Raw genomic sequence first — 25,345 nt, 5'->3', positions numbered from 1 at the left:
CTGACACACGTCACACCGCATACACACTGACACACACACCGCATATACACCGTCTGACCTGACACACACACACACACACACACACTGACATATACACACAAAGCTAAGGGAGTGATTACTGGTGATTGCGCTGACAAATCGATGTTCTACTTCAGTTAGCGCAGCTCAAGACCCATTCAGTACTGGTGGCCAAAAGTGCTGTTCAAACTGAATTGTGTTACTGATGATTTGAAAATCAGTACGGTCAACTGCATCAGTTCAGTTTCGGCTTTATACACTGAGTGGTTGATCAAAAACACGTGAACCATAATTGGTGCTTCTTGCTGGTCACAGGCACTTAATTGTTCAAAGGAGGCCGAAATGCATTTCAAAACAATAGACATGTTCGCACTGAAAAAACACGCCTGCTCGTTTGCCTGGACTGATACACGTCTTGGGACAATAACAATAACAACACTTTATTGTCCATTAAAATGCTACCTGCCTGTAGTAAACGATTATAACAACAATTGGACAAAAGGACAACACACATAAAACATAGGTTCACGTATGCAATAACAAGCATACCTATCATACTTCCAATAACACTGACCTCAAGTGTTGTCCGTGTCATTTTTAAATTGAATAAATTTACAGGTAAAATCTAAATAAGGTCACACGCACGCCGGCACGCACACACACACACACACTGACAACTTGAAGCACACACATGCACACCGCACTCCCCCCCCCTCTCTCTCTCTCTCTCTCTCTCTCTCGTCCGTCATCACACATTGCACACACTCATACTGACTGACCGGCCCGGCATACACACACTGGCACACACACACAGCCTGGCTGACACACACACACACACTGACACACTGACATACACACTGTGAAACGCGCGTACATACTCACACACACCGGCACAAACACACACACACACACACACACTGCACACCACACACATTGACAGTCACTGAGCAAAGGCTGGGGCACGCCAATACACGTCGTGTGTCATATAAGTCCAAGGGCCAATCATCGGACTGAATTCAATTACTGATCTAGACCGATTAGTGCGGAGTAGCTGCTTTGTTTTGATCAGATTACATTGCCCGATGATTTGCAGCCTAGATTTGTTTTGACTAGGAAGGAAAACAATAGTGGGAAGAAATGTACACCGCGGCAGGACAACGTGACAATGGAAACTGAAGCCTGAGCTGGGAGTTAGCTACTTCATTACCTTACTGACCGTGACTGACTAACTTCAGTAATGCACGCTGATGCTTGGCGTGCAAATGTTGGACACTTTGAGTCAGCACTGTGATTGGGTGTACATCCTAAAGTAAACGGCCGATCCGAGTGTCTTGTCGCGACTTGAAGTTATCAAGTCAAATTGTTACGGGCCGTCATAGACAGGCATAGCCAGCACAGCCTCATAGCCGGGGGGCTTGGCCGAGGGCCGAAACTGGGCCGCGCGCGCACGCACACGGCACACTCAGTCACGAACACACACACACGTGACACACACCACACACCTTGCACACACACACACACACACTGACACACACACTCAAACACTCAGGCACGCACACCGACCGCGGTGACACTGGCACAGCCTCGGCCCGGGCACACCAGCCGTGCCACTGAATCTTGAAACTAAAAAACCAAACAAAATAAGAAACACTTTGAAAAGCTCAAGCAGATATAAGCTAAAACGGTCAGCTTGGACTGACTTGAAAACCCACCATGCGATCATCGACCAAGACTGAAACTCGGATATTGATCCCGGCCGAGCCGCCGAGTCAACAGTGCTCTGAACGTGCGGGGTTGTCTCCCCTTAAAACAGACAGTAGAACTAGAACATCAAAGAGCGGGAGGTAAGAATAATAAGATGACAAACATGTATTGTTTTGTTCTTTTGTGCAAGACTTTTATAGTTTGGCACCAGTTTGTCAGTCCTGTGTGATAGTGTTTTCAGGTTTTTTGTTCGGTTCACTGGCCCGGTTGACTAATTTTACCGTCTGTGACTTAAAAAACTGTAGGTTGTTTGACTGACTTTTTTTTAAGTTGCTTTATTGTAACTGGCAGTTAAAAATAGTCAGTCTCAAATGAACCACTTCCGCCGGCAGTCCGACAATGAAACTCACGGTAACAGACGGTTTTGCTAAATAAAACTGACAAGCCCGAATCTACCGGCTTGAATAGCCATCATGTGTCATTTTTTCCAGTCAGTGGTTCTTGAAATACTGAATTTAACACTCATGATGATGAGTCAGTTTGGTTGCTTAGTCGGATCAGTTAGCCGCTAAAAAGGCGTTTCGTTCACCTGCCGGACAGAGTGCTGACGTCAGTCACGCCGATGAACTGAGTCTTTCACTCGGCGGCGAAAGGGAAATCACCCAGTTACTCATGTGTGATTGACTAGCCCAGTGAAGCAATTTTTTTTATTGTAAACAACTACCGGCATCGGATCGCAATTATTTGAACTGAATTTAAATCAATATCAAACGGAAATAAACTGACCAAATCTTTGTCACAAACAATTTGAGCCAACAACTGAATTAATAAAACAAACAGTGAAATAAAAGCAACCACACAAATGAACAATTTAAAAGCACCACAACGAATCAGTCAGGCGATGAAAAAAACAAAAACCCGAGCACAACCGCACCGCTGAAGTCGTTTCATAGAAAGACTGCAAAACTGAGGAAGTAAAAATAAAAAATAAAAAAGACACCCACCCCCCTCCACACACACATACACACACACACAAAACACACCCACTGAGAAGGACGGTAAGCAGGATGGTAACTCATTACTTTTTCCGTGTTCACTGTTGGTGAGACGAGAACTGAAGCGGAAAAAAATGGCTTCAACTTGACTGAGTCTTTTTATACTGCCACCTTTATGCAAAGCATAAATAGGCTAGCCAGTTAGGATTCGCTCTGGTTGTTTGTATCTTTTGGCCTGTTTGAGTGCGGCACTCCAACCCGGCAAAACCGTGACGGCACTGCAGGAAATCCGTCATACATAAAATATAATAGTGACACAAACAGCCTATAGGCCTATAGGCCTATCTTTTCGGCAGTTTTTGCTTATAAATGTTGTTTTAATCAGCGAGTTACCGACTGACTGCAACAGTCCAAACCCACAAGGAAAGACTCCACTTATACATTATTATTAAAATCATAATAAAACTTGACCGGTGAAGGAAAAAAATGAACACACGGCGGCCCACTAAAACGACAATGCATGAGACAGTCATTCATTACACTTGTTCGCGTTTTGAATACACATACAGACAATGGACATGTAGGCTTATAGCTGTTCTTTCTTTCAAAATTTTTTCTTCTTCTGGGAGACAACGTAATGAACATTTTGAGAGTATAACCTTTTGCTAATTTTAATTTAACGTATTTTCTTGGCCAATCAGCGAACTGGCCGCTACGGCATCACCACGCGACTCCCACATCTTTACGATGACGCCACCATTGGCGTAAGGATATACCATTTACAATGAACGAAATAGTTCTTCTGACGTGTGTTCATAAAACCGTCGTATCTAATGTATACCCCAAACAACTTAAACGTTATATTTGAAGACAAACATTTATAAATTGACATTCTATCCATTACAAACAAACACCATTTTTAATATCATCCATATTTGGAATGCGTGCGCACTTGTTAAACGCACTATTTTTCTCAACTCCACCGGCGGCAGCCATCTTCAGAGAAAAGTCAGGGACGGTCAGCAAATCAAGCCACCGGTTAGGAATAAAAACACTCCGAAACTGGTTATTTCGTCTGGTGAAAGCCAACATTAAGTGCATTGGCTTCCGCCATGTCACAGATTTTACCAATACGATTTCAGGAGCACCTGCAGGTGAGTAACATTTGAGAACAGATCGTTTTGGTTGAAAAACACGCCCCTAGGTGCTTATGTGAGGCATTATCTCGTCGTCTGCTCATCAACCTGCCTGGCCCGTTCCAGTCTGTCTCTCCTATTTTATTGAATCAAAAGAGTTTATTTCATCTGTATCTCTTAGATGGTGTGGTTACCCTTTGTTACGTAGCACATTTGGCATTTGCACATGTACAGTGTGTCTGATGACTTGGCAGTCGTCATACCGGAACACAGGCGAAATGCCAGAATACGATTTATTTCTGAAACGTAATCGCTGACTTTTCAGTCCAGATTCGCTTATATTCAACGACATGTCGAAACTTTACCGATCGTTCTTCAAGTTGACAAATGTGTGTGCTGATGATAATTCTGTAGATCATTGATTCTTTCGGTTCACATTCACAATGGCTTCATGCTGTCAACGTTATTCCCCTCAGCAGTGACGCCCCTTTGCTAAACTATCTGAGGCATGTACAAGTGTGACTCATTTTCCATGTAAATAAGGTACAACATATTGATTTCGTTGTAATGTGCTTCCTCTATGCAAGCAACAGCTATAACTTTGAGCTTTTATGCTCATTTTATACACCTGTTTTGAGACATGGAGAATGTGTTGTCTCCACTGTTTCTGGTGGGAGGTGTGTCTCCACCCCCTTTGCACTGTCAAGCAAGCCCAGCCGGCTGTGTGACAATTGACATGTACATGTACGCCCCTGGGTGTTCTGTGCTTGCAGTTTAGGATGCATTTTCTTAATTATTGAAGCATTATTTTCCTCATAGTTTGTGTAGGGAAAGTATTGTCATGTAGTGAATATTTGTGGGTACTTGCAATGCAAACCCCAACCCCAATGCAGCTGCAGAAGTTTATCTGTGTCACTATTCACAAAGATTAACACACAATAGTAGCCAGGCACAGTTGTTCACATTGATAAAATGGATATTCATAACACTGACCTTGTGTTCAATATTTAACTTTTAACTTTTGACATCTGAATTCACACTTGAAGAATGTATTATTATGCCCTTACATTGTGAAATGAGGATGTTTACATTTTGAATAAGATATGGATAGAGAAGTTCAGTAAATGCAGTTTCAGTGTACCCTTCTAGTCCCCTACTCTGCCCATATCTTGCTCTGTAAGGCCAAAAAAAAAAAAGGTCTGTTTACGGTAACCCGACCGACCCTAGTTTTTTCGCGCGACCCTAGACTTTTTTTTGGCATTTGGGGGAAAAAAAAATCTTGTTTTTTTGGCAAAATAACGTAAAAATATGGTTTATTGGGGGGGAAAAAAAATCCCGACCTACCGACCCTATTTTTTTGGCCTATGTTACCGTAAACAGACCTATTTTTTTTTTGGCCTAAGGTTAAACTTAATGAGATCTCATTATCTCACTGCGATTAAAACTACTCACTAGGGGTGGAGTACTTCATTCACTCAGTCAGACCTTGAACCTGTGTAACATATTAACAAGGATGTGGTGTTGTTCCTTGTTTTTGTCATTCATGAAGGTGTGTTGATTTACTTCAGTATGAAGGATGTTAATTTAAGCTATAAACTTAGTTATAGCGCTTTAGAAACATTGATGAGAACAAAAACAAACTTAATTTTTTGTATTGTCCCAGACATGTGGCTTCACGCTTGCCATAATGCCAAAATAACAGGACATAAAATGATGCAAGCGTGAGAACAAAGCATAGAAAGAGTCTTGTATTTACAGTTAGAAATTATACATTTTAATAAGGCCACCATTTCTCTTCAAATCCATTCTAAAATGACAATACAATTTTTACAATTTATGCTTCTGTTCAACTTTCTGATGTTGGGGAAACTGCAAGTTGTTGCTGTGTGTTCCTGTGAGAGAGTAAGCATTACTTTGCCGCACATGCCATGGCAGTTTCCTCCAGTACATATTTTGATCAGATTGAGTGTAGATAGAATGTTACATGATTACATTTTTCAAGAAAATGTTAATACTATAATGGTAAACTGTTCTTTTTGTAGTAAATATTTAATTCTTTCTTGTGCTTGAAGTTTCCTGCTTCTGTGGTTAGGACACTCATAACATTGACTACAGCATGATGTGTGTCTCCTTCCACTTCTTGTTCGTTCATGGGCTGAAACTCCCATGTACACATGGTTTTTTGCATGAGTGGAATTTTACGTGAATGACCGTTTTTACCCCGCTATTTAGGCAGCCATTGGCCGCTTTTGGGGAACTGTGTGTGTCTCCAAACTGAATCATGTGTGTTCATTCTCCCCCCAGCTCCAAAATGTTGGCATCAACGCAGCCAACATTGGGTTCAGCACCCTCACCATGGAGTCAGATAAGTTCATCTGTGTCCGGGAGAAGGTGGGCGAGACGGCGCAAGTGGTCATCATCGACATGAACGACACCGCCAACCCCATCCGCCGACCCATCTCCGCTGATTCTGCCATCATGAATCCCACCAGCAAGGTCATCGCCCTTAAAGGTCAGAAGATTGATTTTTTTTAAACTCTGTGTGTGTTTGGGTAGTTCCCAGAATTATGGTTATTTTACCCCATGTAAATGCTGTTAACCACTGAAAGTGAAAGATCAAACAATCTGAAATTCACTCATCCTGGGTACAATTACCCACATTTCCACAAAGACTGACATAACTCCTGTTTTCCGTTTCCCTCTAAATCTATGACCTTGGACATTTTCTAGGACTGTAGCTAGAGTAGCACCCCCCGCGGGTTAGGGGGAGTCCCATATTGGTTGGGACGAGAAATAATTTACCCGATGCTACCCAGCATGTCGTAAGAGGCGACTAACAGTTCTGTTTCTCCTTTTACCCTTGTTAAGTGTTTCTTGTATAGAATATAGTTAATGTTTGTAAAGATATTAGTCAAGCAGTATGTAAGAAATGTTAAGTCCTTTGTACTGGAAACTTGCATTCTCCCAGTAAGGTCATATGTTGTACTGCGTTGCAGGCCCCAGGAGCAATTTTTTTATTAGTGCTTTTGTGAACAAGAAACAATTAACAAGTGGCTCTATCCCATCTCCCCCCTTTCCCCTATCCCATCTCCCCCCTTTCCCCGTCGCGATATAACCTTGAATGGTTGAAAACGACGTTAAACACCAAATAAAGAAAGAAAGAAAGAAAGCTAGAGTAGCAGATACTTTCTGAGTAATATGATGAAGGTGTTGAAGGCGCATTCACTGTTATTGCTGCTGAACATATTCAATGTTCAAGAATGTTGATCGCAAATGTGGTGGGTTTCTGTACATAAATCATAATCTGAAATTTTGCTATGGTTTTGATGTTTAAACAAAAGTATTGATATGTAGAGTCGTTGTTGACTGTAAAATCGCCTTGTCACCATAATTAATAAATTTACTGGCTTTGTTGTTTGCTTATACAAAATAAAAAATTCTGAATGTTCTTTTTTTCCAGCTGGGAAGACACTGCAGATCTTCAACATTGAGATGAAGAGCAAGATGAAGGCGCACACTATGGTTGATGAGGTGATCTTCTGGAAGTGGATTTCAGTCAACATGATCGGTCTTGTCACGGATCAGCATGTGTACCACTGGGCCATGGAAGGTATGTGCTACGTTTCATTACATTGGAACCCCGATTTAAGTCTTCCTCTTTTTAAGACCAGGTGTTTGAAGATTTCTGTTCATAACCTCTGTAAATGTACCTCCATTTTAACACTACAGTGGTACCTGCAATGTGAGGCCCCTTTGATGAGTGGACACCTCCCGTGAAAGGACATCTTTTATCTATCATCTTGACCAACATATACCTGTCATGACAGGCCACCTGCAATGTAGGGACGCTTTTAACTGGTCCCAAGGGTGTCCTTTCATCGCAGATACCACTGTACCTCTTTTTTAAGACATAATTTTCTGAGATTTGTGAAGGTCTTAAAAAGGGGTTCCACTGTACTGTGTGTGTTACTAGCAGTGATCTTGCTTACCTTTTTCCGTGTAAATAATTATGTGTTAGTACAAAGCCATGCTCACTAGAAAAAAGGGTTACTCGTGGTAAAGTTTGCTGTTTTTTAATTACATTTGAAGAAGGAACCTTCTCAAGCATTTCATTAAATGGTTAGACAGGGGCTGGCCCGTTGTTGGTGTCGTTTCGAGTAGTCTAATATTTTCACTGATGAATGACATGCAATTACTAATTGTATGCGGCTTGTACATTAAAAGAGCTTACTTCTGTGAATAAGATTACGTGAATTAGTGAGCAGACCTGTTTACCCTTACGATTTTGGCGTAATTTATTACGATTTTCTGCAAAAAATACGCCATTCCGCTATCCGTGTCAAGACTACGATTTTCATAAATTAAAAAAATGTAAAAAAAAATAAAAAAATAAAAAAATATTTTTTTATCAATTCACATGTTTAGCATTGTTTTTTTCAATGGAAAAATGGGGTGAAAAAGCACAGGACTGACCAGAGATCATGTCTGTCTGATGAGACGCTGGAGAGCCTTATTCTAGTGGTGAAGTCTCGCCCTCACTCATTCGGCAAGCGCAAGTACAGCAGAAAAGCGCTTGACACACTGAAAAAGGCCTACTACGAGCAAAAGAAAAAGAATCAGTGATGCATGTGCTTTTGATGTGATCTTCTTTGAAATTATGATGACTACAAAAACTGACTGATGTGTTTTGTTTGTGAATGATGGATATATGTGCATGATTGCGTTTCGCAGACACAGTTGTCATGTGCGTTGTAATTGGCGACGAATGCTGGATGATTACTATTTTTGTGCCAGGATTACTATTTTTGGGGCTGAGCATTACTCCAAAACACTTATTGGGGTAAACAGGTCTGAGTGAGTGTTGGTCTACTTCTGAACAGTGGAGACTGGAGAGTTGTCACATGACAGTGATATTTTCTACTAATTTTTTTTGTTTTGGTTTCTTCCGTCTGTGAAGTAAGACATGTACATGTGAAACCCCCCCCCCCCCCCCCCCTTTTAAGACCTAAAAAAAAAAAAAGGAGGGAATTTTGAAATGCCGGTAATTGTACAGAGGTTTGAACTGAAAATCAGAGAAAACAAGGTCTCAAAAATGCGGGAGTCTAAAAATTAGGGGGTCTTACAATAAGACTTAATTGCTGCACGTCTTGAATTGTTTAGTTGTAAAGAAGGCATGAGGGAGTTGACTCCATGACTGAATGAATGCTGCAGGTGATTCCCAGCCGCTCAAGATGTTTGATCGTCACTCCAACCTGACCGGGTGTCAGATCATCAATTACCGCACGGATGCCAAGCAAAACTGGCTGCTGCTGATCGGCATCTCCGCACAGGTACATTGACTCATCTTTGAAGATATTGCGTTTAAACATAAGGCGCGTGAGTATGTCTTGCAACAGTGGATGATTAATTCTGATTATTAGTTTTGACGTTGATTCATTTCCTCAGAGGGTGAATTTACACTGAAAGGTTAGACATAAGTTGACTTTTGTTGTGTGTTTATGTTCGATTAAGCTTTTTGATCGTGTCTTTGTGTTATTAGAAATGCGATGTGGTGGCAAAAGAAAAATTTCCATGTTTGTGTAAAATGAAAATTGACATTAAAAGTTTGTCTTATTTTATCATAATTGATTTTGATTCAGGTTGAAGTGGGCTTAATCAAATGTTAGTTATTATCATCATGACATGTCATTGGGTAAGACTAAGATATACAGGAGAAATATTTTCCTCTGTTTTTCATAAAGGTAGGGAAAAAAAGTTTCCCTTGCTTGTTACAGTAGTAGAATTACAGAAACTCACTCAGAACAAGAGGCGAAGCCTTCAAGGCTCACGTAAGAAATCGACAAACAGTAACACAAACTCAATCACTCCGTCACACACACACACACACACACACAGTAAGCATAGGTGACACTGTGCAAGAAAGCGAGACACTAGATCTAGATCTGTCTGTCTGCATGTGTAGCCTACTTACAGGGACACGACTGCCAACTAGTCTCGGCCCGCTCAAAATAACAATGACCGAGACTTTCAGTAATTCCTTCGCGTGACGTCTAACCCTCTTACGCCATAATGTGACGTCTTCAAATGTTAAAGTTTCTATCACACACACACACGCACAGACAGACAGAGTTTACCATCGCATAGGCTACACTTACGTGAGCCAAAAATGACGGCCGTACGTTAACCGAGAGATGCTGCCGTTGAGAAGATTCTTGTCTTAACAATGTTACAGGGTTGGTTGAATTCATCCTCCTCAAAACAAACTTGATACTAGATCAGAAGCAGGATTTGAATGAGGGTAAGAACTCATAATAATGTGTATCGCTGTACCATGCAGTAAAACCGGATGGTCCGTGTTTTTTCTTGACGAGGCTTTTCTATTTCGCAAAAAACTATGTCACCCCTACTTGTTATGGTTGTAGGATTACTGAAACTAACCTTGAAAAATGACAGCTGTGTCTTTACAGGCTCTCTTTCTTGTAGTGTTAAAGGGTTGGTTGAATTCCTGCGTCTCAAAACAATACTGAGTACTAGGTAGTAGATCAGAAGCAGGATTTGAATGAGGGTAAGTATGTGTATGGCTTCGCCGGCAAATCGCAAGCGAGAAGCCACATGATCTTGAGCTATGTTCATTTGGCCAAAAAAAAAATAGGTCTGTTTACGGTAACATAGGCCAAAAAAATAGGGTCGGTAGGTCGGGATTATTTGTTTTACGTTATTTTGCAAAAAAACCAAGATTTTTTTTATTTTTTCTCCCCCAAATGCCAAAAAAAAGTCTGGGGTCGCGCGAAAAAAACAGGGTCGGTCGGGTTACCGTAAACAGACCTATTTATTTTTTTGGCCTTATCTGTTTCATAAGTGTTTGTCTACTTCAAAGACCTGTGGGTCGACGTACCAGTGAATGTAACGTTTTGTTTTGTCAATAATAAACTTTCCAATTATCCACCATTCTTGTTTTTTGATGTGTATGGCTGTACTTTGCAGCAAAACCGGGTGGTGGGAGCGATGCAATTATACTCTGTGGAACGGAAAGTCAGTCAGCCCATTGAAGGGCACGCCGCAGCCTTTGCCAATTTCATCGTGGAGGGAAATCCTAACCCCTCCACTCTCTTCATGTTTGCGGTTAGGGGGCCACAGGGTGGGAAGGTGAGACTTTCATTCGTCATGTTCTATCCATTTGTGCTGGGATTTATTTTGCTCCCTGTTTTTTCCCTAAGACTTTTTGTGAATGTTGAGGCGGCACTGTCACACCCTCAGTTTTTGATTAGATAGCTTGAAATTTATGGAGTTTTGGGTTTTTTTTTAAATGAAGGGAGGTTAGTCATTTTTAAAGAGATTTCCGTGGTGGTATTGTTTTCATTGAAGAGAGGATGAAGTCATTTATTTGTGAATAGCGAACGACGAAGAAGAAGAAGAAGAATTTATTTGTGAATGTTATTTCATTCTGCTGTTCGTGTCATGCTGTGGTGTCTTTGATGTAAAGACTGTTTTATGAGATGACAACAGGTCTTCTGTCTGGTCTCAACAGCGTCCAGTCCTGACAGGTACCATTGTACCGTGGAATCCCCCATTTTAAGACCCCTAAATTTAAGACCCCCCCCCTTTTTCAAACCTTTATTTTTCAGATGTTCTATTCATCATAACCTGTGTAAATTTACTTTCATTTTAAGACTCCTTATTTTCCAACATTCTTAGAAGTCTTAACAGGGGGGTTCCACTGTATGACATATTGATTTGCTTTCTGTGTGTGCAGTTGCATGTGATCGAAGTTGGATCGCCACCTACAGGCAACCAGCCCTTCACCAAGAAAGCTGTGGATGTCTTCTTCCCCGTGGAGGCCCAGAACGACTTCCCTGTTGCTATGCAGGTAAGGAGCTTTGCCATCATTTGCTGTAAGGTCAAACAAATCCCCATCTTCTTCTTCGTTCATGGCCTGAAACTCCCACGTTTACTCATGTTTTTGCACAAGTGGGTGATCGTACGTGTATGACCGTTTTTATCCCGCCATTCTGGCAGCCATGCGTCGCTTTCGAGGAAAAACAAATCCCCATCAACCCTCACACACTCTCTCTCTCTCTCTCCGAGGTTTTTGTTGTTGTGACATTGATGATCTCTTTGGATTGGACCTCCTTTCTTGCATCAGATGTTTACCTGCTGCCCTTAAGGTTAATGAAGCAGTTGAGTACAGCAAGTGATGCCTGTTTTACAACGTCAGTTCCTGGTCCTCGCTGGTTTTGAAAAAGCGTGTTCCTTTGATACCATGCCAAATTCTTCACACTTGTGGTCTGAAGCTTTTAATGCGATCAACCTCCAGAGGTTGTCATTTCCTTAAGAGCTGTATAGTTGCCATTCTTTGAACGTGTGGTGTGCTGGTACCAAAATATGCTAGCTTGTGTTTGCTGTTTGAGAGGTTTGACCATTTGTGTATATCAAATTATCAATATTCTTTTTTTTCATTTTACATTTAGTCAAGTTTTGACTAAATGTTTTAACATAGAGGGGGAATCGAAACGAGGGTCATGGTGTGTGTGTGTGTGTGTGTAGAGCGATTCAGAGTAAACTACTGGACTGATCTTTATGAAATTTTACATGAGACTATTGAGTTCCTGTAAATGTCGATAAATGTCTTTGATGACATCATATCCAACTTTTTGTAAAAGTTGAGGCGGCACTGTCACACCCTCACTTTTTAATAAAATTGATTGAAATTTTGGCCAAGCAATCTTTGACAAAGGCCAGACTTTGGTATCATTTCAGCTTAGAGGCTTAAAAATTAATTTATAATTTTGGTCATTAAAAATCTGAAAATTGTAATTAAAATTATTTTTTATAAAACGATCTTATTTGTCATTATTTGCTGATTCCAAAAACATATAAATATGTTATATTCGGATTAAAAACAAGCTTTGAAAATTAAAAATATAAAAATTATGATTAAAATTAAATTTCCGAAATCGATTTAAAAACATTTTTATCTTATTCCTTGTGGGTTCATGTTTTTCGATTAAAAACACGCTCAGAACACGCGGTGGACAGATGATGCTACATACGGTCTTGCGGGGAAAAATGCAGTGGGTTCAGTTTCATTCTGTGAGTTCAACTGAGCTTGACTAAATGTTGGATTTTCACCTTACACGACTTGTTTTCTTCTTCTAGTGGGTAGCAGCTTTTTTATTTATTTTTAATTTTTATCGATAACAGCTTATTTTCATTGTTAATTTCAGACAAGTCATAAACACGGGGTGGTGTTCCTGATCACCAAGTACGGGTACATCCACCTCTACGACATTGAGACGGGAACGTGCATCTACATGAACCGTATCAGCGGTGACACCATCTTCGTCACCGCCGCTCATGAGGCCACTAGCGGCATCATTGGAGTCAACAGGAAAGGACAGGTCAGTGCTTGCTCACAACCCTGCTGGGGCTCTTTACTCTTTACATTTCTCTTTACATTTCTCGTGGATTTTATTTCTTTGTGTGTGTGTCTTTGTTGGTGTTTTTAAACAAGTTTGTCTCAACCCATTTACCCCCAATTTTTGTTTGTTTGTTTGTTTGCTTAACGCCCAGCCGACCACGAAGGGCCATATCAGGGCGGTGCTGCTTTGACATTTAACGTGCGCCACACACAAGACAGAAGTCGCAGCACAGGCTTCATGTCTCACACAGTCACATTATTCTGACACCGGACCAACCAGTCCTAGCACTAACCCCATAATGCCAGACGCCAGGCGGAGCACCCACTAGATTGCCAATTTTAAAGTCTTAGGTGTGACCCGGCCGGGGTTTGAACCCACGACCTCCCGATAACGGGGCGGACGCCTTACCACTAGGCCAACCGTGCCGGTCTTTTCCCCCAATGCATGGAAGTTACTCTGTTGATTTCAAACTTGCAAACACTAAATGTCATAGTAAATGAACTACTGTGATTTTTCTGAAATGATAAATGCTCAAGCATCACAGGAAACCAGTAGAAATGTTAACAGATATATGTGTACAGCGGATGTTGCAAAGATTTACATATGGGAGCTTGTGCGGGCAGTAATGGACGCTCTTGGGGAAAATAGGTTAAAGTACTGAGATGACGCATAGTCCAAGTAAAGTTGTTTTCTTCTTCTTGTGAGATTCAAGAGTGTACGCTGTATTCTGAGTGTGCATGTTTTCTGTTTTTGCAATTTTGTTGGATTGTTAATTTGTCCTGCTTGTCTTCAAGCCTTGGGATTGAAGAGTGAAAAGTGAATTGTGTGTGTGTGCTCAGGTGCTGTCTGTTAGTGTGGAGGAGGAGAATATCGTCCCCTACATCACCAACACCCTGCAAAACCCTGACCTGGCGCTGAAAATGTCAGCTCGCTGCAACCTGCCGGGAGCCGAGGACCTGTTTGTACGCAAGTTCAACAACCTCTTCCAGGCAGGACAGTACCAGGAGGCTGCCAAAGTCGCCGCCAGTGCCCCCAAGGTAAAGCGTTCTCATAGTTGAAATTCTTCTTGTGTCCTGTAGAGGCTGGTCGACTCGAACGCCAGTTCAGTACTCAAAGGCGTGTGTGTGTGTGTGTTGTTGGAATTGTTAAGTATATTCTGATTGTTGAGAGTTAAGTGCCTGAAATTTCAGACCACATCAAATGCAGTTATGAGAGCGTTAAAAGTTTGGTAGTGCAATATTCAGTTATGAAGATTTGTTGATTAAAGTTGAGACTGCTAAATTAAACAAAACGAAGTGTTGATATTTTTGTGAAGAAATTGTAAGACAGACTCAAAGAAAAATGAAGTCAATGGGAGTTTGGTGGAGAAGAGTTCCGACATCTTTCAGGCAGTTCTAGCAGAAAAATAGAACATCACCATAACTATCCTTCAAACATACAATTTCTGTGTTCAGGGAATCCTGCGCACGCCACAGACCATCCAGCGTTTCCAGCAAGTGCCGTCCACCACGGGCACCACGTCGCCGCTGCTGCAGTACTTCGGCATCCTGCTGGACAAGGGTCAGCTCAACAAGTACGAGTCCCTGGAGCTGTGTCGCCCAGTCCTGCAGCAAGGCCGCAAGCAGCTGCTGGAGAAGTGGCTCAAGGAAGACAAGGTGGGTGTCACTGTGTGGATTGCAGGGTTCGTACAGAGTCCTTCAACCCTGGAAAACTCCTTGAAAATTGGAAAACCGTTTCCAGGCCTTGAAAAGTGCTTGAAAATAGAGTTTTGTTAAATAGTCATTGAAAAGTACTTGATTTTTCCAAATTGTTGCCTATACATTTCGTCAGCAGCTTGTCTTATTTAAAAAAAAAATGCAACCCCCTTTTTTTCGTCAAATACAGTACACACATTTTGGGAGAATCAAAGATCGAGTGAAAACGAAAGTAGACGAACTAACTATTACTAGTCACCCGTAGTTGCTTCCCTTCCCGGAAGTTGGCAAGGCAAACAACTACGGAATGACTACTGGTTTGCAGACTTGAAAAACTGAAGGTAAGCTTGGTGCTTTGCATTAATTTGAGGAAAATCATGTCCTTGAAAAGCATTTATTTGGTCCTGGAAATGTCCTTGAAAACTCATTGAATTGTATCAGCTCTGCCCTGCAGGAACCCTGGGATTGTATGAGGACTATGGAAAGATCGAAATAAAGAACAAGAGGGTGGTAATGTTGACAGTGTTGCTGAGCTGGTCTCAAATTAAAAAGCGATGTAGTCAATGAACACGACATGTTTGTGAATTGTCATAAACAGATACATGGGGTGTTTTTTTCTCATTCGCGCATTACTTCCTGACTTGTATACATACGTTTTATACTGCAGAAATACTATCATGAGACTCCTCTTTAACTTTTTTGAGTTTACATTATGTATGCGTGTATCTATGTTCTGGGGTTGAAGGTGGGTGTCTTATTGCTATAAAGATCAAGGTACGAAAAACAAGAGGGCGGTAATTTTGACGGTGTTGCTTAGCTGGTCTCAAATTTAAAAATGTTTGTAGTCAACGAACAGGACATGTTTGTAAATTGTTCTGGGTTTGAACGTGGGTGCCTTAGGGCTGTCAAACTAAAGAATAGGAGGGTGGTATTCTTGACAGCGTTAATGAGTTGTATGTGTAAAACTTTGTGGTCAATGAATACATTTTGTGTGTGAATTACTCTTGGGTTTGGAAGTTTCAGAAAGTTTGGTTGAGTAGAAATCAAGGTAAAGCAAAAATTTGTGTTTGTAGGAGTATGTTATCCGTTTTTCTAACAATCATAAGATTGTACACTAGAAAACATGTTGGTGGATAGCAAACGGTGGTAAAGACAAACAATGGACATCCAGAGTCAACCATTGGGATTTACATTGGTCCACACTGCAGTCCTTGGTGTTGATGTAGGATAGGAATTGTTTATGATCATAGTGAGATTTCTGATCTTAGTAAGGAAAGATGCATAACTGCTCCCTGTTGTTTTCGTTGTTCTTGTTTTTTTGGTTTTTTTTAACTGCTCCATGTTGTTTTGGACTTTTGTTTTAACTGGTCCTTGTTTGTTGTGTAGCTGGAGTGCTGTGAAGAGCTCGGTGACCTGGTGAAGACTGCTGACCCCACCTTGGCTCTGTCCGTTTACCTGCGTGCCAATGTCCCGCAGAAGGTATAAAGTCTTTCAATTTGTTGTCTTGGGGGTGGAGAAAATAATATGGAATATGCTCTTGTGAAGTAAGAAATGACTGCCTGTACTTGCGCAGAGTTAAATGCAGTGCACGGTCGTCCACCATCCAAGGCACTGCATTACCTCCTTCTGCGAAGGACTAATCAACATCAACAAATTTAGCCAGTCACAACACACACACATGCGCACAAACTCCTCTCTCTCTCTCTCTCTCCCTCTCTCTCTCTCCCTCCCTCCCTCCCTCCCTCTCTCTCTCAACATCAACACATTTAGCCAGTCACAACACACACACATGCGCACAAACTCCTCTCTCTCTCTCTCTCTCTCCCTCTCTCTCTCTCTCTCTCTCTCTCTCTCTCTCTCCCTCCCTCTCTCTCTCTCTCCCTCCCTCCCTCCCTCTCTCTTTCTCTCTCTCTCTTTCTCTCTCTCTCTCTTTCTCTCTCTCTCTCTCTCTCTCTCTCTCTCTCTCTCTCTCTCTCTCTCTCTCTCTCTCTCTCTCTCTCTCTCTCTCTCTCTCTCTCTCTCTCTCTATATATATATATATATATTTTACGCTCTCTCTCTATCTATATTTTACGCTCTCTCTCTGTGTCACATACACACACACAAGTCGCTGCATTATTTTCATTTGTTGATTTCTTTCAATCCTCTCGGTAAACTTACCATCCAACCAAGTGTTCTCAAATATTTATGAGTGTTTTTTGTCTTGCTTTATTGGACAACAAACCGGTCAATAAGCAACAACAGAAGAAGAAGATAAATAAACAAATAATATTCGTGTGTGTGGTGTATTTATTTATATATCAACAAGGACACACTGTAAGCTGTCAATTCAGGTAAAAGCAGGTAAGTGTTAAATATTTGCGGGTTGCAAGCAGGTTAATGGTGTTGCCTGTGTTCCAGGTGTTACGATGTAAATTCAGGTGAACACAGGTAATACTTTGTTTATAAATGTTTCCTGGCAGCGAACATTTTAACCGTGTTACCTTTATTCCAGGTGATCCAATGTTTCGCGGAGACAGGCCAGTTCCAGAAGATCATCCTGTACTCCAAGAAGGTGGGCTTCACACCCGACTACATCTTCCTACTGCGCAACATCATGCGCATCAACCCGGAGCAGGGCCTGCAGTTCGCCCAGATGCTGGTGGCGGACGATGAACCCCTGGCTGACCTCAACCAGGTAAGGACTGCAGTGGTTGCTTTGAAAGTTTGCCTGGTATGATATGAAAGTGTGGCTGTGTCAGTGAGTCTTCTTCTTAGCGTTGTTTTAAAGCAGGCAGCTTCGTAGTTGTTATTCTCCGGAATGCTCTTACTACCCTCAGCTGATTCTCAGTGGGTAATTGGTATTGATGAAAGAGTAAATTACAGTCTGATAGTTAGGTTTCAGTCTTATGACTTTTCAAGTGTGGGTACGTCCACATGTTCTCACAGGAGGGTGCAGTCTCTTTTCCTTTTCTGCTGCATTAACTTGCCTTTTCCCATGCCTGAAATAGATGGTATTATCCTGGTGCCATCCATGGTTAACACTGGTGATTAACAAAGTTTTGTTGAGACTAACACTAGGTGTAGGTGATTTGCTGGCATTCAAACTTAACTTGTCACGTTGTGTGATTGGACAGTTGAGGTCTTGACATGACCTGCTCTTTGATGGTACTGACTTGAGGGTTTGCCTTGACTGGTTGCTAACAGGAGGTTAATGAACGTTGTTGCTAACAGGAGGTTAATGAACGTTGTTGCTAACAGGAGGTTAATGAACGTTGTTGCTAACAGGAGGTTAATGAACGTTGTTGCTAACAGGAGGTTAATGAACGTTGTTGCTAACAGGAGGTTAATGAACGTTGTTGCTAACAGGAGGTTAATGAACGTTGTTGCTAACAGGAGGTTAATGAACGTTGTTGCTAACAGGAGGTTAATGAACGTTGTTGCTAACAGGAGGTTAATGAACGTTGTTGCTAACAGGAGGTTAATGAACGTTGTTGCTAACAGGAGGTTAATGAACGTTGTTGCTTTCAGGTGGTGGACGTCTTCATGGAGTTCAACCTGATCCAGCAGTGCACGTCCTTCCTGCTGGACGCCCTCAAGAACAACCGACCTGCTGAGGGGCCGCTGCAAACCCGCCTGCTGGAGATGAACCTCATGTCCGCTCCTCAGGTGAGTGATGGGGATCCCCCGAAAGCGGTGTATGGCTGCCGGAATGGAGGGGTAAAAATAGTCACACTGTAAAAACCACTTGTGCAAAAACATGAGTGAACGTGTGAGTTTCAGCCCATGAACGAAGAAGGAGAATAAGAAGTGATGGGGATAGGGCAGGAGGGCGTTCTCGTCTGTCTTGTCATGAGTTAAAGTGGTACTGGTTAAATTCACAAGTCTCTGGTTTGCGTAGATATTTATGTCGTGCTGCAAGCGCAAAATAGGCTCATCGGTGGTAGACCCAGTCAAACAGGTTGGGCAGCATTTTGTCTATTTGCAGAATTTTGCTGTGGGACTGCCTGTTTCTCAGAGCATGCCATTTCAGCTAAGGCAGAATGCCTATACTGTATTTTCATTTCCAGGGAGGGAAAGTTACAAAGAAGAATATGAAGTTGTTAGAATTTGACAGAATTTACTACTTCATATTCACAGAGATGATGATGTCCAGAGTGTACCTTGTAAGTTTGGTTTTACAAAAAAGGTACTTGTGAAAGGTCTGGGAGCATGAACTGTCTGCCATGGCACTGATGCCGTGGTCACAAATGTGTGTGCGCCCACACAGAGGTGTGCAATAATGTGCTAATGTACCAAGACAGCTTCTCTTGTGAAAGAGTTGGGCGTGACATGCTTGGCGTTGTGGTTTCAGGTGGCTGATGCCATCCTGGGGAACCAGATGTTCACTCACTATGACCGTGCCCACATCGCTCAGTTGTGCGAGAAAGCTGGACTGCTCCAGAGGGTGAGGAACCTTCTTTTCTTTCTTCTTCTCGTCCTTGTCTTTGTTTCCCATCCTTTCCTTCTTACAGACTAAGTAGCCAAGGGAGGTAAGCGCTGCAGTGATGACACAACAGGGAACGTTGTGTAGAACCAGTCTCCTGGCACCTTGGAAGCTTTATCTTTGTCTTTCATTAACTGTCTAGATAAACGTCAGAATATAGTTAAGTGCTGTAGATGCAGTCTTTGTACAGTTTAATATTTGGCATTTCTATTATTCTATGTTTTAATCTGATAGCTTGATCTTAGAAAGTAGTTACAGTTATTGCAAAACATTTTTTTAATATAATTGCATAAGGGTAGACTGAATCGTTTTTGACTCACATGCGAAGCAAAAGTGAGTCTATGTACTCACCCGAGTCGTCCGTCCGTCCGTCCGGCCGTCCGGAAAACTTTAACGTTGAATATTTCTTGGACACTATTCAGTCTATCAGTACCAAATTTGGCAAGATGGTGTATGATGACAAGGCCCCAAAAAACATACATAGCATCTTGACCTTGCTTCAAGGTCAAGGTCGCAGGGGCCATAAATGTTGTCTAAAAAACAGCTGTTTTTCACATTTTTCCCATTTTCTCTGAAGTTTTTGAGATTGAATACCTCACCTATATATGATATATAGGGCAAAGTAAGCCCCATCTTTTGATACCAGTTTGGTTTACCTTGCTTCAAGGTCAAGGTCACAGGAGCTCTTCAAAGTTGGATTGTATACATATTTTGAAGTGACCTTGACCCTGAACTATGGAAGATAACTGTTTCAAACTTAAAAATTATGTGGGGCACATGTTATGCTTTCATCATGAGACACATTTGGTCCCATATGATCAAGGTCAAGGTCACTTTGACCCTTATGAAATGTGACCAAAATAAGGTAGTGAACCACTAAAAGTGACCATATCTCATGGTAGAAAGAGCCAATAAGCACCATTGTACTTCCTATGTCTTGAATGAACAGCTTTGTGTTGCATGACCTTGGATGACCTTGACCTTGGGTCAAGGTCACATGTATTTTGGTAGGAAAAATGTGTAAAGCAGAAGGTCAAGCATGTGAGTCGTATGGGCTTTGCCCTTCTTGTTCGTCTTGTTCAGAAACTATATAACACCTTCAGCAACCGCATTAGTTTGGAGCAGGTTGTTTCTGCAGAACAGTATTGTGTTTTGATCAGAAACAATCTGCTCCTAAAGAAAACTGCTCTTGTTCTACAGACAAACTTTGCTGCTTTCTGTGCAGCATGCGTTTCGCGTTTGAACATACAAAAATGAACATTAAATCACCAAGTGTGTATATAAGATTGGTCAGAAACTTATTGGTTAAATTTGATATGATTTTTGTTTTTCAATCTTTTTCAGAAACTATATAACACCTTCAGCAACCGCATTAGTTTGGAGCAGGTTGTTTCTGCAGAACAGTATTGTGTTTTGATCAGAAACAATCTGCTCCTAAAGAAAACTGCTCTTGTTCTACAGACAAACTTTGCTGCTTTCTGTGCAGCATGCGTTTCGCGTTTGAACATACAAAAATGAAAGTAAATGAAAAAAGAGTACCTGCTGTGATTTAGAATTTTTATTACGCCCAGCATGGAGCAGGTCGTTTCTGCAGAACAGCATTGAGTTTTGACCAGAAACAATCTGCTCCTAAAGAAAATTGCTCTTGTTCTGCAGACAAACTTTGCTACTTTCTGTGCAGCATGCGTTTCGCGTTTGAACATACAAAAAAAAATTAAATGACCTAGGGTGTATATAAGATCGGTTAGAAACTTATTGATTAAATTTGAAATGGTTTTTGATTTTAAGTCTTTTTCAGAAACTGTATAACCCCTTTAGCAACCACATGTGTTTGGAGCAGGTTGTTTCTGCAGAACAGCGTTGAGATTTGACCAGAAACAATCTGCTCCTAAAGGAAATTGCTCTTGTTCGACAGACAAACTTTGCTGCATTATGTGCAGCATGCGTTTCGCGTTTGAACATACAAAAAGAAACAAAATGACCGAATGTGCATGTGAGATTATTTAGAAACTTAATTGTTAAATTTGATGTGTTTGGTTTTCAGGCTCTGGAGCACTACACTGACTTGTACGACATCAAGCGTGCTGTTGTGCACACTCACCTCCTTAATCCTGAGGTAAGGCTGGCATCTCACTTTACACAGTAGGGGAGGGGGGATGAACAGGTTGTTTCTGACTTTGACCTTTTCTCAAATGCTTCTGACTGTGGCCTTTTCTGGAATGTATCTGACCACGTTTTTGTGTGTGAAGGGTTTCTGTGATCTTTTCTGGAATGTTTCCGAGTGCGTTTTTTGTTGTTTCCTAAAGTGTTTCTTCTTTTTTCTTCTGGAATATATTGTTTATATATTTTTTAATGGTTTCTGTGATCTTTTCTGGAATGTTTCCGAGTGCGTTTTTTGTTGTTTCCTAAAGTGTTTCTTCTTTTTTCTTCTGGAATATATTGTTTATATATTTTTTAATGGTTTCTGTGATCTTTTCTGGAATGTTTCCGAGTGCGTTTTTTGTTGTTTCCTAAAGTGTTTCTTCTTTTTTCTTCTGGAATATATTGTTTATATATTTTTTAATGGTTTCTGTGATCTTTTCTGGAATGTTTCCGAGTGCGTTTTTTGTTGTTTCCTAAAGTGTTTCTTCTTTTTTCTTCTGGAATATATTGTTTATATATTTTTTAATGGTTTCTGTGATCTTTTCTGGAATGTTTCCGAGTGCGTTTTTTGTTGTTCTGAAGTGTTTCTCTGATCTTTTCTGGAATGCAGTTATATTGTTTTTTTGTTAAAGTTAAAAAAAATAAATTCTGGAATGTATCTGACTGTGTTTTGTTTAACTCATTGTCTCCCAGGTACGAATATATCTGAACCCACTCATATGGCTCTATCTGATCTGGTACGGATATATCCGTACACACAGTCACATCAGTCGCTTCCTATAACATCGACCTAACGCCTGCATTCCAGCGTGTTGATACACAATTGCATACAGTTACTACAATTCTGAGTGACATGCTGCAGCACAGCTGGTCTCGGCTTGAAAAAACTTAGTCAACATAGGTGGGGTAGAAAGTGTTAAACAATCTGTTGTGGAAGGTATGTGACTTTGACTTTGTGTTGTGGTTTCAGTGGCTGGTGACGTATTTTGGCTCGCTGTCGGTGGAGGACTCCCTGGAGTGCCTCAAGGCCATGCTGACCGCCAACATCCGCCAGAACCTGCAGGTCTGTGTCCAGATCGCCTCCAAGTACCACGAGCAGCTCTCTACCGACTCGCTCATCGAGCTCTTCGAGTCATTCAAGAGCTACGAAGGTCAGTGTGGAAATTGCTGTGTGTCTTTTGCCAGTGTGTGAAAATCATCTGATTGATCTTTTTGAGTCCCTGCTATGATGGTAAGAATACAAATTGTAGAGTGTCTTGTTAGCGTGTGTAAATGTTACTGCAGGGATCTCTGCCAACCAAGACTTTCAGAGGTGCCTTTTGAGTTACTGTGGTGCTAGCATAGTGTTGGAGCCTTTTGTTTGACCAGTCCAGCTTGGCTGTAAAGATCCAATACCAAACATTTACCATGAGCCAAGTTTCAGAGCTATGTGGGTTAGAATTATTAGAGCAGCAGTGTAATCTGTCCTGGGAATTTTTTTAACGGCTTTTCTGCTTTTTATGTGAAGAGTGGATTCCCCCTTTCTAGATCCCTCCCTAATGTAAGACTTCCTGCCCCCCGCGGGTTAGGGGGAGTCCCATATTGGTTGGGACGAGAAAGAATTTACCCGATGCTAACCAGCATGTTGTAAGAGGCGACTAACAGGTTCTGTTTCTCCTTTTACCCTTGTTAAGTGTTTCTTGTATAGAATATAGTCAATGTTTGTAAAGATTTTAGTCAAGCAGTATGTAAGAAATGTTACGTCCTTTGTACTGGAAACTTGCATTCTCCCAGTAAGGTCATATATTGTACTACGTTGCAAGCCCCTGGAGCAATTTTTTGAGTCACTTGAGAAAAAGTGACTATGTAATCGGTCAGTGTTAGTCTGTCCGGCCGGCCGTCCGGCCGGCCGTCCGTAGACACCACCTTAACGTTGGACTTTTCTCGGAAACTATCAAAGCGATCGGGCTCATATTTTGTTTAGTCATGACCTCCAATGACCTCTACACTTTAACGATGGTTTCGTTGACCTTTGACCTTTTTCAAGGTCACAGGTCAGCGTCAAAGGAAAAATTAGACATTTTATATCTTTGACAAAGTTCATCGGATGTGATTGAAACTTTGTAGGATTATTCTTTACATCAAAGTATTTACATCTGTAGCCTTTTACGAACGTTATCAGAAAAACAAGGGAGATAACTAGCCTTTTCTGTTCGGCAACACACAACTTAACGTTGGGCTTTTCTCGGAAACTATAAAAGTGACCGGGCTCAAATTTTATGTGAACGTGACTCATTGTGTTGTGAATAGCAATTTCTTCCTGTCCATCTGATGCCTCATATAATATTCAGAACTGCGAAAGTGACTCGATCGAGCGTTTGCTCTTCTTGTTGATTAGTGCTTTTGTGAACAAGAAACATCTCCCCCCTTTCCCCTATCCCATCTCCCCCCTTTCCCCGTCGCGATATAACCTTGAATGGTTGAAAACGACGTTAAACACCAAATAAAGAAAGAAAGTAAGACTTCCTCCCTGCTTTTTGAGGTGTTCTGTTCATAAACCTCTGTACAATGTTCTTCATTCCAAGACTCTTAGTTCTTAACACTTGGTTCTAATGTTTGGAGGTCTTAACCCCTTCACTGCCCACTCTGTATGTAATACGTGGTCATTTTCAGTTTGTCGTACGCCCATAATCATACGTGGGATTTGTGTCAACAACATTTCAGGACATTTCTGAAAACTAAATGGGAGGTAACCACTGTCCAACAACTTGTAGGGGTTCTAAACACAGTTCTTTCCCATAGACCGTTCGGATAAGTTGCTAAAGTTGCTACCACGTGTTGAAAATGCTGTTATACTGTGGCAGTGAAGGGGTTAACTAAAAGGAGGGTTCCACTGTTGTATGGCAGCTGTTTTGTTGGAAGATGATTGTGAGAATGTTGTGTGACGCTGTGTGTTGGAAGATGATTGTGAGAATGTTGTATGGCAGCTGTTTTGTTGGAAGATGATTGTGAGAATGTTGTATGGCAGCTGTTTTGTTGGAAGATGATTGTGAGAATGTTGTATGGCAGCTGTTTTGTTGGAAGATGATTGTGAGAATGTTGTATGGCAGCTGTTTTGTTGGAAGATGATTGTGAGAATGTTGTATGGCAGCTGTTTTGTTGGAAGATGATTGTGAGAATGTTGTATGGCAGCTGTTTTGTTGGAAGATGATTGTGAGAATGTTGTGTGGCAGCTGTTTTGTTGGAAGATGATTGTGAGAATGTTGTGTGACGCTGTGTGTTGGAAGATGATTGTGAGAATGTTGTGTGACGCTGTGTGTTGGAAGATGATTGTGAGAATGTTGTGTGACGCTGTGTGTTGGAAGATGATTGTGAGAATGTCGTGTGACGCTGTGTGTTGGAAGATGATTGTGAGAATGTTGTATGGCAGCTGTTTTGTTGGAAGATGATTGTGAGAATGTTGTATGGCAGCTGTTTTGTTGGAAGATGATTGTGAGAATGTTGTGTGACGCTGTGTGTTGGAAGATGATTGTGAGAATGTTGTGTGACGCTGTGTGTTGGAAGATGATTGTGAGAATGTTGTGTGACGCTGTGTGTTGGAAGATGATTGTGAGAATGTTGTGTGACGCTGTGTGTTGGAAGATGATTGTGAGAATGTTGTATGGCAGCTGTTTTGTTGGAAGATGATTGTGAGAATGTTGTATGGCGGCTGTTTTGTTGGAAGATGATAGCCATCGTCGAACGCTGAAGAAGAAGAAGAAGAAGTTGGAAGATGATTTTGAGAATGTTGTAT

General features: G+C 41.4%; 1 protein-coding gene across 1 annotated transcript in view; it reads left to right on the top strand.

The window, feature by feature from the left end:
* Nucleotides 1–3,689: 3,689 nt before the first annotated feature.
* The window catches only part of LOC138976604 (clathrin heavy chain 1), a 46,629-nt gene continuing 24,973 nt past the window's right edge, over nucleotides 3,690–25,345 (top strand). The window contains exons 1-15 of the mRNA XM_070349465.1: nucleotides 3,690–3,871; nucleotides 6,158–6,365; nucleotides 7,314–7,463; nucleotides 9,065–9,183; nucleotides 10,838–10,999; nucleotides 11,607–11,720; nucleotides 13,078–13,251; nucleotides 14,112–14,309; nucleotides 14,727–14,927; nucleotides 16,353–16,445; nucleotides 17,461–17,643; nucleotides 18,477–18,614; nucleotides 19,300–19,392; nucleotides 21,476–21,547; nucleotides 22,544–22,724. Of these exons, the coding sequence (XP_070205566.1) occupies nucleotides 3,830–3,871; nucleotides 6,158–6,365; nucleotides 7,314–7,463; nucleotides 9,065–9,183; nucleotides 10,838–10,999; nucleotides 11,607–11,720; nucleotides 13,078–13,251; nucleotides 14,112–14,309; nucleotides 14,727–14,927; nucleotides 16,353–16,445; nucleotides 17,461–17,643; nucleotides 18,477–18,614; nucleotides 19,300–19,392; nucleotides 21,476–21,547; nucleotides 22,544–22,724 (2,128 nt within the window). The 5' untranslated portion in view covers nucleotides 3,690–3,829. The remainder of the gene's footprint in view (nucleotides 3,872–6,157; nucleotides 6,366–7,313; nucleotides 7,464–9,064; nucleotides 9,184–10,837; nucleotides 11,000–11,606; nucleotides 11,721–13,077; nucleotides 13,252–14,111; nucleotides 14,310–14,726; nucleotides 14,928–16,352; nucleotides 16,446–17,460; nucleotides 17,644–18,476; nucleotides 18,615–19,299; nucleotides 19,393–21,475; nucleotides 21,548–22,543; nucleotides 22,725–25,345) is intronic.

This window comes from Littorina saxatilis, linkage group LG9, assembly GCF_037325665.1.
Source record: "Littorina saxatilis isolate snail1 linkage group LG9, US_GU_Lsax_2.0, whole genome shotgun sequence".
NCBI classification, from domain to species: Eukaryota; Metazoa; Mollusca; class Gastropoda; order Littorinimorpha; family Littorinidae; genus Littorina; species Littorina saxatilis.
Note: the sequence above shows the minus strand (reverse complement) of the source record. Positions and strands in the feature narration are given on the sequence as shown.